The sequence below is a fragment of the Antrostomus carolinensis genome, unplaced genomic scaffold, assembly GCF_000700745.2.
Source record: "Antrostomus carolinensis isolate BGI_N321 unplaced genomic scaffold, ASM70074v2 scaffold21108, whole genome shotgun sequence".
NCBI lineage: Eukaryota > Metazoa > Chordata > Aves > Caprimulgiformes > Caprimulgidae > Antrostomus > Antrostomus carolinensis.
In genome coordinates, this window is record NW_010332583.1 from 37,216 (window position 1) to 52,277 (window position 15,062).

Sequence of the window (15,062 nt, forward strand, 5' to 3'; positions counted from 1 at the left end):
TTCACAGCATAAACCCCAAAGTTTTGGCTGCAATTATTTGTGGCATTCCTTAAAGCAGAAAGAGTGGATATCACACAGGAACTCCTTTTTAAATATTTAGTTTCATCAGTCTCAGAAAAGTCTGTGGGGGGTCATGGTAATCAGCCCCTCACTAATGAGGAACACCTCAGTCTGGAAACCTTTAATAAATTGGAAAGTTTACAAAATCTAGTTTCATTTTGTCTGGAAGTAATGCAAACTTTGTTCTCCTGCTGGTTTTCTGAATAGCCTTTGTTAAAAAAAAAATTCATTCTATTAGACTGGGAAAGAAACTGTACCAGTAGCGTGTATTTTTAACCTAACCCAGGGAAGTTCCGTCTCATTGAGATGTCTGGATGCTACTGCAGTTCTGCAGCACTACAAAATATTACAAGCAATGTATTAGTTGGTAAGAAGTTGAGCATATATAAGCTTATTGACCCCTCTTCAGCTTGTCTGGTTTGGTTAATTATGGTCAGATGTGACCCTGGATATATCTCTCATCCTTTCATCAGCAGCTTGACTGGGTTGAGTTTGGAGCAGGAGCAGGGATCGCATCAGTGCAGAGCGCTTCTTTGCAAACCCGTTTGCAAAGCTGAAATGGAGCAGTAGCGTGTCACACTCATCTCCCTTCCAGATTCCTTCTCCTCAGTTCCAGCTATGAACTGCAGGAAACTTCCATTTAAGAGTCAGGGCAAACTGAAAAGCAGCTGCCTCCTCTGAGTAGTATCTGTAGTATTTGGGGTTTATGATCCATTTGTTTTTAATATGGAAATAGATTTAAAGTATGAAATAGCAAATGCCTGCTGGGATGCCAGTAATTAGGAAAATTGTCACAGGCAAACGGCCGTTCCTTTAACCTATGGTAGCAGTACAGACCTGTGAAAGGTCAGCACGTTTCGTACATGCAAATTCATTTGTGTTTTACCTTTCATGTTAAGTACCAGCAGTGTATACGAGCTGTCATATTATCCTACATCATCATGGGCGCTATGGCTTTGCTTCCCATTTTGCATTGAAGATTTCTCTCCAACTGACTGCAGTGAAGTCTGGCTGATAATGTTTATCCAGAAGCAATTCCTCCCTCTGTGGAGAGCTTTAATTCCTTCCTGGAAACAAATGATGTTGTTTTGACCTTTGTATTTCTGTCAGAATAGATCCTTGTGCTGTATTGAGTGAACAGGTATTTTTTGTCCCTTAGGGGCTTATTTTCCTTCTGATCATGGCCACACAAAACTATAAGAGAACTATAAGCATCTGTCAAAACACAGCATGGTGCTATTTTTAAGAAAGTTGAATTCCAAATTGAATTAGAATTACTTATATTAGAATTTTAATCTGCCACATAGTGACTACTCGAGAGCAATTAAGAGTAATAGGCTTACTTATCCTCTGTGCAACACAAGATCTTCTTTATCTGAAGATTGTTGTAGGCAATATGGAAATTAAATACCATGTTCCTCAAGTGAGCTTTGAAAAGTCACAGATCATCTTTTGATGATAAATCTTCATTTCAGTTGTTCATTAGTTTTATATTATATGGGCAACAGCGTTCTTTTAATGCTGATAATCAGTTCCATGTGCTGAATATTAATAGAAAACTTTATAGATGGTGATATTAAAGAATTAAAATAACTTCTACTCTGTTCTTTATTATTTACTCAAATGGAATTAAAGAATTTCTCTAGACTGCTGTCTGTCTACTAGGTTAAGCTCAACATAATTTTGTGCATTTACCCTTTCCTTCTTTAAAAAAAAAAAAAAAAAATAATCCAGGCTTATCCTCAATAATCTAAATTGGTGTTCCCTAGTTTTGCCTAAACCATTTTAATTTTCTGGCATAAAATGTGTAAATAGAGAACTTGATAGACACAAGTGCATTTGTCATGCATATGAATGGCTCCGAGAAAATGAATTAAAACAACAACAAAAAATTTCTGATAAGATCAAAAGCACAAAGCCTGTGGCAAAATAATCAGAGATAGCAAAAATAATTTAACTCCCCCCTGCTGAGCAAATGTTAGGAAATGTGTAAATTTAATAATAATGTTGTTACAAGAAATTAGTAATAGGAGCTTCAGGCCAATTTCTATCAAGTCCTGAGTGGATACAGAAAGTCCAGAAGTAGAAGAGAAACTGTTTCACTGCTTAAGCAGATGTGTGAAGTAACAGAGCTTCTCCGTAGATGGTCCCTGAGCCAAGAGAGGTGGTGACTGGGCCAGACCTCTCTCATGGGAACCCAAGGAAAGGCAAACACAGCATTCACCCTCCTGCCCTTTGTTGAGTTCCACTGAGTGCACTGGCTCTCTGGCTTTTGGGGATTGGGGATTTCTCCTCATTCATTTGCAATCTAAAGCAAGAAAAGATCCCAAAGTTCCACTAGCCTTTCTCATGCAATGATTCCTATGTCCAGAGCAAATCTAAAGAAAAACATATTTTGTATTGTAGATATGTATTTCTTTTCTTGCTAGCAATGTTTCTAATTACATTATCTTTTCACCTCTCTCCAGAAAGAATGGCAATGTGCATCTTTATGTAGTCTCACAGAAGCATACTAATATTTTTTTTTTTCTTTTTGTGACTTCTAGGCGAGGATACGCACAGCAAGAGGTAAGGCTGTTCCCTATTTGCATTTAAAATATTAACAACGTCAGCATACTTTTCCCACACAGCCTGTGTTGTGAAACTCATTGCTACTGGATGTTTTAGAGGCCAGAAATATAAAGTTTTTCAAAAAGCTCACGAGGCTTAGATTCACTAGCGGTGAGTAACCATCATGGCATAAATGTAACCTCCAGGCTAGGAGACTGCTGCTTGACAGACTGCTGAAAACTGTTCCCCAGGGAATTCCCTCCACACTTGCTGTCTTTTCTTATGGCCTGATCACCTGCCACTGCCCGCTGTCATGGGCCTGCTGCTGAACTGCACAGACCTTTTCTGCAACTCAGTGTAGTCTGTCATTCTGGCAGCATCTTTTTCTCCAGCAATGAGTAACATGGAGAATTTCCTTCAGCAATCAGAATTAACTCATTTAGTATTTGGAAAGTTCTCCACAATACATTTCTATCATAAAGGCAGATATTTACTGCTGAGAGCTGGATCAGTTTTACTGATCTTAAGATATGTGTCTGGAGCCTGCTGCTCCTTATTTAATAATGTCTTACAAACTGCAAGCTTACTGTTGTTCTGTGTTTTTTTTTTCCTCCCTTTGCAGAACTGAATTGTGTCTCTCAATTCAGATACAGAACTTCCCCATCTCTCAGGGTTTAGTTCTGGCCAAGAAACTTGGCTGAAATAGTGGCACCAACTTTTGGGAGGAGTGTGGGGACAATGGTACAGATTTTCCTGAGTAAACCTGATTCTAATTCACAAAACAGCAGGTGCTGTGCATTAGTCTGCTGTGCGTCAGTCTGTCATTTGCAGAAAACCGGAGCTGCAGAGTAATTAACATGACTACCAAAAATGGCCCATATTTAGCTGTGACACACCTGAGAGGAGTCCTGTCGGTCCTCTCCATGCAGCCTCCCAGGTCTTTTCCCTTGCCTCAGCATGCTTTTCTCACTGCATGCCACATACAGAAAGAAATCACAGGTAAGCTGTAGAGAAAACAAGTGAGATAATCATTCACTGTCTTATTGGTACTGTGAATTAAAGTATATTTATGGTTGTGAAATATTCATTTAAAAGCCGCAGAAATATATAAATACAAGTAAAGAATTAAAGCGATGGTATTGCAGTAGAAGCTTGGGTAGGAAATTGGATCACTTCAGGTTTTTAACAGCTGAATCACAGACTTTACTGCAGATTCCCATAGATTTGCTTTCTAACTGTTGTGGATAATTTTTGGTCTGCCATTGTCTCCCTCCTGTCTCCAACACAGACTACACAACAGTTCTCTTGGGCTCTGACAGGAGTTCTTGGGTTAAATAATTTAGAGAATCACCACACAAACTGGGAATTTGATATTGGGCAAAAGAAATAGTGGACTGTAAAGTGATTTTACTCCATTAGGTGCTTAGCAGTGTTCTGCTTCTCACTGAGTATGGAAGTATCCGGGTGACTACCATACAAAAGACTATGTAGGACCTCTATTTTTAGGATTTCTTTCCAATCTTAACTCAAACACAAATAACCTGCACTTTAATTGTTGCTGTCTAATTAACCCCTTTCTAATTTTCTTTTGTAGCAACAGCAGTTGCTGAGACCTTCTCTTCTCAGACCAGAGGTACCACTATTTTTCCTTTCTTAATTATTCTGTAACTTTTTAAATGTCTTTTACATAACTTCCTATTAAAAACTTGTCTGTCTTAGGTAACATTTTCCCCCTGACTCTATAAGATAGAAAGGAAAATCCTGACATTGTTACCCTATTTATATTATTTTAATACCTTAAATTTCTTGTATCTTGGTATTTTCCCCTTGAGCATCTTTCAGTCATTGCCATGGACTTCATCATACAGGCTGAAAGCTTTCCTAGTTTTGTGTCCAGATTCGCAGACAGAATAATTTTCTCACTGTCCAACCACAATCTGTTTTTTCAGATGTCAGATGTAATTTATTACTGTACCTAGAGACGAACTAAACAGTTGGCTTGCTGAGGTAATGGAAGCGTTAGCACACTGCTGTGAAGTGCAAAGGCCACTAGATTATAAACCAAATACTTTAAAATCTTTTAGACCCAATATAGTTTCTAGAATAAGCAATGTAGCTTTTGTGAGATGTTGGTATTGATGGTATTTTTGTGATACAGAATGGTGATCATTTGTGCAGTCATTGTAAGTCATTACAACGAGATGCTCTGACACAAGTTTCACTCCTTTGGACAGGAGAAAAACCTCCCTCTAGGACAGCTGTGAGATAGAGACAACGTGCAGTCCCTTGCCAAAACCCAAGCCCTGGTGCTCTGTGTTGATGCTGCAGTTCAGAAGTATTCCACAGAGCACCTGATAGCAAACACTAGGTGAAAGGAGCTTAAGGACACTCTGGTACTTTTTGTAGGGTACAGACAAGTACTTAGCTTAGTCCAAGGCTGCTCATGATTGTTGATAGTTGAGAAAACATTAAAATAAGAGACCTGGCAAACAGTGTTAAGTAAAATAGTCTTAATCTTTTAACGCTGCTTTTTCCTTTGAGACAAACTCAAGAAGTGACAGCATATTTGCTTTGAGTCCAGTTTACTGAATGAGGCTTTTGTACAGGAGAAGCTAGACAGTGTCCCATACCAGAACGGTGTCTGCATTTAGCTGCCTTGGAACAGTCACTCCCACGGAATACACCAGGGAAGGGCTCCTTTAAAGCTCCTCTTGACTTCTCATTATGGTTCTTGACAGTTGTCCATGTTCCTCAAATCATTTTTTTTTTTTTTGCTTGTTCGCATTTTAAGATACTGTTCTTTGCGCCTTTTTCATCAGTCATTGCTGTGTATAACCGTTTGCATTCAACCAGTGTTTCTCTTTTGACAGGAGTTAAGTATGGAGTCTGGAATTGATCCAGGGCAGGAATACTATGGGCAAGATTACTACAGCTATGAGCATGGGTATATTTTAATTTTTCCTATATATTTCTGAAAATGCTGCTTTTCCAGGTTGGTTATGTTTTTTATTACACCATCTAATCTGGAGACTTTCCTTCATCTTTGTGTCCACAAAGGCGTGCACTGACAACAAAACCATTTTTAAAAGTGAAAGGGATGTTGTATAACTCCCTGCTTCTGTAGGAATCTAATCATTACACAGCAGAATTTATGCCACATCTATCATGCTGGTTTTATATTCACTTTTTTATTTGCATATATATCTGCTGTCTTGGAAATTAAATTTCCATCATCTCATCCCCTTGTGTGGCTCACCAGCCTGAGTTCAGTGACTGATACTTCCTGCTCACAGTTTCCAGCCAGCCTCTGGCCTTTTACATTTACCTAGAAAAAGACATCATCCTGCCTCGTTCCGATTACGCCCATCTGACTGTGAGCACTTCAGGGATTATTGCTGCTCTTACAAGCTCATGGGCATTCACCCAGAACTGACCCCAGGGAACCTGCTCTTTTATTCCCTAATTATAGAAAAGATCCCCCAAAAAATCAGGTACCTGGAAAGAAGGTCACTGCACTTGGGGGATTTTTTACTGATCCCAGAGACCTGGCAATTCAGGTTGCCTTCCAGTTTTAATGGGCTTACAGTTGCAATAGGAAGAGGTTTTGGATTGTGTTACCACTGAGCAAAAAGGAATAATGATCTTCTCAAAGGTAGAGAGAAAAGAGAGTAAAGAAATTCTTGTCCTTTTGGGATGTGAGCATGTGCATTTGTTGCTGTGTGTGGGGACAGATGTTGACATGTTGGTGCACGTTATGAAGAGACAATGGTGTTTTTGGCAGGTATGAACTGCCTCAGTATGGGAGCCGCCGCCGACTGCTGTCTCCTTCGGGGATGTATGACGAGTATGGGGAAGTCATGGTGGAGAATGACGGTGGCTACTACTATAGTCCACATGGATCAACAGCAGAAGAGGTAAGCATCTCTGGTGTGTTGATTCTGTCCCTACAAACCGAAGGACCGTTAAACCTTGTCAAATATATTTTGTAATTGATGAGAATATTGTGTTCTGTATAGACCAAATAAGCAGCTCTTCCAATACTAATTATTGTTTGCCCTTCTGATGACTGGTAAAGTTTGTGTCAGCACCTCTTTCTCTTCTTCTAGCAATAAAAAGGAATTGCAAAGTTTCTTTTAATAGCCACGTCTATTTTTCCCTCAGTATATGTTTCTAGTTCAAAGAAAAATCCACATAGCCTTAGGTAGTTCCATTTTGTATTGTTAACCAAATGGGCTATTACTAATATTCAGCCTATAACCGGTGATTTTCCACTGAGAAAAGCAGTTACCTAAACTCATTTATCATAAAGTTCACAAGTGAATGTAAAGAAATTTTAAAATGTCAGTGGCAGCCAGAAGAAAGTTGTCGTAAATGTTCCTTTTTTTCTTTTTTTTTAATCTAATTTTCAGAAGGACTAGACTCTTAATCCATCACACAGGTTTTAATTAACTGAGAAGAGATAACATTTCTGGGCCAGTATTTTTCCCTGTTGCAGAGTAAGGTAGTTGTGCACTTGCAGTCTATTCTAGAAGTAAAACTTTCCCGATAACTTTGGTAAAAAGCTATTCTAAAACAGGTAAGTTTGTTTTGATGTTGGGAAAAAATGTTGCCTTCGTTCCTACTGACTTATTTTAGGGTTCGAGTTTCCACAATAATTGTGTTTCAAATTGTAATCAAGTTCCATTTTCATAATTTGCAGGGGATGAGTCAAGGCAGAGGTCCTTCAAGCAGAGGTATAAGCCAGAGAGCAGGGGCTCAAATAGACGGTAGACCTTTAGGTAGTGGGATGGATCTAAGACATGGTTCTGGAAGAGCTTATAGGACCAGCCAGGGAAAAAGGAAACTAAAAGCAGTGATGCATTTAAGTCGTGTAGCAGTCAGTGCTCACAAACCGGTAGGAAGAACTGAGTCCGCTCGTTCTCCATGGAAGAAAGCAAAGATATTCCCGATGATTCTGCAGAAAGTGAAGGGCAGTAGGAAAGATTCCAGTTACGCCAAGTTGATGTCAGCTCGCCAAGCAGACAGTGAGAAAAGCATGATTATCAGGGGAAGTTACTTCCAGAAATCGACAGATGACAGACCTTCGATGAGAAAACTAAATCACGTGTTAAAACGCATTAGTGTCTCCAGAAAATTTCAAGAGCCTATTAGCAAAGACTCAGTGCATGCAAGAGGAGAAAGACAGGAAGAGTATGACCGAGAGGAAGAAAAATCAGGAGTTTCTATAAATATCACAGCAGAGAGTGAACACGAGGATAGTGATTATGAGAAGAAGAAAAAGAAGATAAGAAAGTACACCTCAGATGAGTCATCCGTGAAGAGCACTAGCTCTGGCTCGGAGTCAGATGATAAAGATTACTTGAAAGTAACTCTGGACCAAGATGAAGCCACTGAAAGTACTGTGGACTCAGATGAAGAAACTGGGCACGATTTTGGGGATACTGATGATGACTCTGGATCCAGCTCTAGTAGTGAATCAGAGGAAGACTCATCCGAAGAGGATGATGATGAGGAAGACTCTGACAGTGATGAAGATGGTAGCCTGTCAAAGAGCTCATCTACACAAAGTTCATACAGCAGATCAGGGACTAGTGAGTCCAGCAGTAGAAGCACTGAAAGGTCCAGTATAAAAAGTAGGGGAGGTAGCTCTCGATGCAGAACGAGGCGATCCAGCCAGAAATCAAGTATCAGCTCTAATGCATCAGGTAGTGACAGGGACACGAGCTACAGGAAAACTTCAGGATCCAGCTATAAAAGCAAAACCTCCTCCGCCAGCCTTGAAATAGAAGACACAATAGAAGAGGTGTCAGAAGAAGATGAACAAGAGGATGTGGAGCAAGTCAGCGCCAGCCCTGATGAGACAGCAAATAATAACTCAAATAAGGCAGTTTCTGAAACATCTGCCAATGCAAAAACTGCTGCTAGTGAAGAAGACAAGAGAGGAAAATCAGCTAGTAATGGTGAGGATAGTGAGGATGAAAGCACAGAAGAGGCTGATACAGATGCTAGTGACAGAGAGGAAACTATCAGTAAGAATGAATCTTCTTGCCTGGAAAGTGAAATCAGTGTTACTTCCAAAGGTACTCAAGGAACAAAGAGCACAGCTAGTGCCACTTCTGGTAAAACTGCTACTTCCCCTGATACTGAGAATCAAAGTTCTGACACCAACATGAAAAGAAAGAAAGTAAGAAAAAAGATGTCCCAGGAAAACAGTCAGTCTCAGTCAGATGAGACCCTCGATACTGCCGTTACGGAGTCAGAGACTACGGGTGATTCTACATCCTTTTAAAAAGGAGTGACAGTAGGTGAACATTTTGCAGTGAGGAGTGATCATGTTTGCCGTGCCTTCTGTGTGGTCTTTCCTAAGCAATACACACTTGGCTAGAGACAGCCAAAAAGAAAAAGTTGAAGCTTCTTGCTTCGCGTTTAAACCCTGTCCACTGTCTTAAGGACAGAACTGTAGAAAACAAAACTAACATAATTTCTCTGACAGACTCCTCAGGTATACTTCGTGGTGGATATAGAAAGGTTAATTTTCATCGAGCAGTGGCAGGAAGGAGTACTTCTTTTTCTCTGCTAATGTCAATAACATAGTTAAAGAGGCATTGTGTTGATTCTTAAGATTTAATCCTTTTTGCATTATGCATGTTGTGAAGCAAAGTAACATTGCCTTTTGCTTTAGCTGTGATGGATAGCTTAACAAACCTGATGGGGCAAACCTGTTAAGGGCCCTACATTCCTGCAGGTTATGTCTGTCGCAAAATGGAAGACTGCAGGAAGGAAAAGGGGCAAAACATGGAATTAAGTGAAGACAGGAATGATGATGAGGATGAAAGACAGGCTGAAAGAGTTGGGGCTGTTCAGCCTGAAAAAGAGAAGGCTCCGGGGAGATCTTATAGCGGCCTTCCAATACCTGAAGGGGGCCTACAAGAAAGCTGGGGAGGGACTTTTCATAAGGGCAACTAATGACAAGACAAGGGCAATGGGTTTAAACTGAAAGAGGGTAGGTTTAGATTAGATATTAGGAAGAAGTTCTTCACTGCGAGGGTGGTCAGACACTGGAACAGGTTGCCCAAGGAAGTTGTGGATGCCCCCTCCCTGGAAGTGTTTAAGGCCAGGCTGGATGAGGCTTTGAGCAACCTGAGCTAGTGGAAGGTGTCCCTGCTGATGGCAGGGGGATTGGAACTAGATGATCTTTAAGGTCCCTTCCAATCCAAACCATTCTATGATTCTATGAAAAGGCTTAGAAGTCATACATGGTTTCACCTTACGTTCCCCTACTGTACAACATTTACTAATCTTCAAACGAGTTCCTGCTGTAAACATTAGCCCTGTTTGCAGGGAGGACTGATGAAATTGCAGCAAAGCAACACTCCCAGAACTGCAGAGTATTACTAGCAGAGCTGGGATTAAACTGTTTCTGGATCATGAGATTCAGGTTTCTGGTACTAGTAATGTACAGGACAGGAATGCAGAGGTAGGTGTACAAAGTGAGCTTGGTCAGAAGAGGAAAGGGGTTACATGTTCCAACTGCTGCCCTTTCCATCTAACAGTACAGTGATCTTTTAATTTTTTTAAAAATTTTTTTTCTTTTCAAACATCTGTTTAAAAGTTTGAGATGCAGAACAGCAAAGTATTGCTGAAGGCAACCATTGCCTATGTTCTACATTTTTGAATCTGCTTTTTAAAATTCAATAACCTGGAATATCTGATGTCATTCAATAGAGAAATCTTGTGGCACTTTCATTAGTACGGTTCTGATCAGAATGAACATGATTGCCTAGGAAGGACTTCTGTTACTGACAGCACAAGTGGCCTTTTTGTTTTCATATAAGAAGCAACCTCTGCATGAAGTACCATGCTGTCAGCACACAGAGTACGCAAGCTTTGTATACACACAAGCTATCTGTGCTCTATTTACCTCGTATCAAAAGCCACACAGCTGTTTCTCAACCACTAGATTTATCCAGATAAGCCATAAGAAGCCTAAATAAAATTAAAGCTTTGAGCCAGTATTGGATTAGTCTTATGAGTTAGTACTTTAAAGCTATTGCAAATTCTGGTATATGCACCAAAGCTCTGCCAGGAAGTCTCTGTTAGATGGGGGAGAGAAAAACATTTGAGTTTTTAAGAGTTGAGCCTGCTGTGGAGCTACCCTGGCAGGACAATTGGTGTTGTGCTGCAAAGCATGATACTAACTTTTCAGCTGCTGTCTTTAATTCCAGTTGAAATGTGAATTAGCTTTATGATCACTTACCCACTTTTTTATATTCCTATATAGCAGAAAGTTGTAGCTGCACATGGTATTTTAACATAAATGCCATTTACACTAGTCAGTCTTTTCATCCACCTGAATATATCTGTGTGAAGAAAATTGTATGGCTTTATCAGGAACAAAACAATAGGCCTTTAAGTAATTTATACAAAGTGTAATTTCTCAAAATCTTAAGAGTAATCACCACCCAATTGTACCTCGCATGGTTTTCTTTCTCTAAAAACTGGCTTTTCTTGTGTGCATGTGTATGTATTGCAGTGGGGGTTAACTGTGATGGTATCTGCTGCCTTAGTGAAATAACAGTGTTTTCATTATTACTTCAAGAATGATAGTAGCTTGTTTCACTGTACTGCAAAGAGGCATTTATTTTAAAAAGCTCAATTATAAATTAAAATAAGTAGTGGGTTTTGTGTAATCATAGTTAGTACAGAGTCACAGCAACGTGGAATTTATTTGCATTAACTCTTTAAAAAGTATATTAATTATATAAAATCTGAAATCTCATTTCTCCACCATCTTCTATTTAATAGCAAAGCATCTCCATTGATTCCACTAGATAGGAATTGACACAACATCTTAGATCAAGTTTTTTTTTTAACCAGACAATTTTGCCAATGTTGTGCCCAAGAATTTCCCTTGTGTAGGTCCTGAGATCTTTCTCTGCTTGCTGTGTTGTGCATATAAAACAGACCTGCTCGATGCTGTTTCTGCACTGAATTTACAATGTAGTCATACTCTGGAAGAAAACTTCTAAGGTCTTCCTAGCATTTACCCATTAGTACAGTAGTTTCTTAGAAATTATCATTTACACAATAGCTTCATTGTCAGTGCCCTCCAGTTTCTGTTAGATGGGGTAATTAATCTAATTGTTTTTCATCGCTCTTTGTAAGACAGACTTGAGACATTGCTTTGTCAAAACACAACTGGCTTACCAATATTGTGATTTACAGAAGTTTTCTTTCAGGAAGTGGTGTCTCCATTCTCAGAATTCTCCAAAGAAGGTGCACTTTGACTTAATGGGAGCACAGCTGAATGAATCTTTATCAAAAAACAAAAACAAACAAAAAACCCATAAAAAACCCCACACCAAATTTGTCACTACTTTCCAAACCTGAAGAAAACCACAGTTTTTATACACTCTATCTGACTCACATTATGCAGTTCATAAACTAAAACAAGTCTATCCTTCTCAGAACTTTTTAGTATAAAGAATTGGTTGCGTGTTCATGCAGTAGGTGTATATGATAGTGGCACACGGTGGTAATCAAAACAGTTAAGAAACATCTGTGTACAACCAAAGAGGAAGGGTACAAAAGACCAAGTTAATAAAAATTCATATGAGTGTCTAGATAAAAGACAAGATAAATAACAAGATAGAAAAAGGGCAGGAAACTGTAAGAAATAGTGCTGAGATTTAACAACATTTCTATTTATTGTCAAACAGTGGGCCAGAAAGAAAAGGATCAAGTTGGTAGTCGACCCAGAGTATGAGACCAGCTCCACTGGAGAAGACAGCGCTCCCGATTCCAGCCAGAGGAATCGTCTTAATAACACAAGCATTCAAAACAACATCAATGGTAACATCTACATTGCACAGAATGGCTCTGTTGTCAGAACCCGTCGCGTTTGCCTTGGTAATAATTTAAAAGTCACATCTCCAGTGAGGCTGGGGAAGCAATTCAAGAAACTGGACAAGCTTGCAGTGACACATGAGGAGAATGTCCCACTGAACACGTTGTCAAAGGGACCATCTTCTAGTGATAAAAAGAACACAAGACCTTGCAGTGTCTCATTTGCTTCCTCTACTATAGGGGCTGAAAATCTAGTAACAAAGCCAGGGGGCTCTAAAATGAAAAGCACAGAAGAGCAAGAATCGGTTGTTGATCATGAGGATGTCAAAGAGCCCTTGGAGTCACACAGTGAACACACACAGTCAGATGAAGAGGAGCTCTGGATGGGCCCTTGGAACAACCTTCACATACCAATGACAAAACTGTGATTTATTTTTTTTTTAATTTTTACTTCAGTTTATAATAAACTGCGCTTTTTATTGTCACTGAGGAAAATGTATGAAATTTGTATTGTGCACATACGTTGTATACTACAAACAACACGCTTTAAAGTTTAAAAACAAAATTTGCACTCACATTTGTACCAATTAATTGTCCTCCCCAACAACTATTTTGGCAGGCTCCCATTTCACTAAACAATACTTCATTTAAATTAATTAGGGTTTTTGGATCTTGATTTATTGTTTAATAAACAGAAAACTACTAATAATTGCACAGCAACATTTGGTTAACTTTTCAGACAGTTCAATACATGCCTAGCTTGTTTTTCTGTATGGTACTTGTGGCTATACTGTTTAGATTTGGAAATTGTCTATTTATGTTCAAGATTTATATCCAGAGCTCTTGATTCTGAATTCAGAATAATAAATTTAAAATAAATCCATGAAAGTCAATGGAGCAAATCCTCGGCTGGCTTAAATTTGAGTAACAATCCCAAAGTTGATAGTGATATACCAGTTTATGCAGAGGATCTCGCTTAACACCCAGCTAGCAAACTTACGTAAGAGTGGAATCAGGGTTTAAGAGAGCATAGCACTGTTACACAGAAAAGTGGAACAGAAGATTAAATAAGATAAAAATTGCAAAGAGGAAGGAAATGTGTAGCAATTCATCTTATTCAGAGTTACCTCGCCATGGTTTGTTCATTTTCTTTTGTAAATTAGCTCATTCCAGTTTTCTTCTCTAGTCGATTTTTCATCTTTTCATCTCTTCCCACATCAGTTGTGTTTTCTTCTTTATGCAGTCTTTAGCTCTGTTTTTTATGCTCCATCAATAATTGTCATCCTATGGCTATGTTCCTCCAAAATAAACCAGGATGATACACGAGTCTCTGTGATAGAAATAGGCATTAAAGAGTAATTAATAGGAAGGGGATGGATACATTTTCAAGCCCAGCTAGCTGTTGGGTTAAATGGTACCATCACAATTCCACTCCAATAGTGTTGAACATAAACCTGCTGAAAAGACAAATGGATCATGGTGAAGAGGATAAAAAGTGCATATTTTACGAGGCAAATATGCATAAACACATCTGTGAAGGGCAAAGGATGTCAGAACACACACACACAGAATGGTTTCAAAAACTTTAAGTTTTACATTACTTGTAAAATGCACTACATTAACTTTGGCACCTGCTTTTAATTTGTTTGCACCTCAAAATAGTGTGTTGTGTTGCAACTTGAATAGGGAGCCAAGAAATGCCATTGGTCATAGTCACCAAGTAATACCTAAAAGACACTAGCAATACAGAGCAAAGTGTTTTTCTCCAATGTGATACAGGAAAGAAAAAAAAAAAATATATATTCACATAAGAAAAGTGTCCCGTTGTATTATGCAAACTTTTTTTCAGGATAAGATAAACTAGTTGGGAGAACAATATGGATACTTCTTGAAAGACAGGAAGAGTCAGCAGATGAATGCGTGCAATTAGTAAGGAAATGATTGGCATCATCATTCTTTCCCTGTTGCTCTAGTTGAAGTTCCACCACAAGATCTGGATGGCAATGGCTGTTGGTTCTGCCATGGCAGTGAATGGACTTCTCTACTGTGATTGTGCTTGTTTTCCCCTTGAACAGGTTCTCCTCCACAAGGTTCCTCTTAATGTTTGTCTTTAGAAGCTGTTTGCATGTTACACTGATGTAAATGTGACATCTCTGTCAAATACCTCCTTTTCAAGCTGAGGTTTCTGACCAAATATTTCAAAAGAAGGTGCTTGTTTTTAGGCATAAAAAATGCAATGTCACCTACCATGCAAGAAAAAAACAAAACCAAAACCCAGGTATTTCTTTCTCCTAACTCTCTTATCTTGGTATATAACACTTGGTACCTAATAAATTGGAGTTTAGCTAGAGTCTGAATATATAGATAAGAATGGTGGAAGAAAAAAAAAAAATCTATTATTTGAAATAACTAGTAAAATGTTATATTTTAATTCTGTTTAAGATACTGTTATTATTTCACTACATCATTTTTTATTGCAAGATCTGTCAGTGCTTGCTAAACACTTTTATAAGGTCACATGCTTTTTAGAGAAACATTTTCTCCCAACTACTTTCAGTTTCCTGAGAAAAGAAAGAATTGTTCCTCCTTCTAGGGAGTCACAGTTT

General features: G+C 38.8%; 1 protein-coding gene across 1 annotated transcript in view; it reads left to right on the forward strand.

Moving 5' to 3' along the window:
- LOC104529300 (uncharacterized) overlaps positions 1 to 13,341 on the forward strand; it is a gene marked incomplete at its 5' end in the record, with an annotated part of 48,615 nt that extends 35,274 nt beyond the window's left edge. Inside the window, 6 exons of the mRNA XM_010173573.1 lie at positions 2,607 to 2,628; positions 4,205 to 4,243; positions 5,481 to 5,554; positions 6,392 to 6,524; positions 7,310 to 8,794; positions 12,330 to 13,341. Of these exons, the coding sequence (XP_010171875.1) occupies positions 2,607 to 2,628; positions 4,205 to 4,243; positions 5,481 to 5,554; positions 6,392 to 6,524; positions 7,310 to 8,794; positions 12,330 to 12,884 (2,308 nt within the window). The remainder of the gene's footprint in view (positions 1 to 2,606; positions 2,629 to 4,204; positions 4,244 to 5,480; positions 5,555 to 6,391; positions 6,525 to 7,309; positions 8,795 to 12,329) is intronic.
- Positions 13,342 to 15,062: the final 1,721 nt, after the last annotated feature.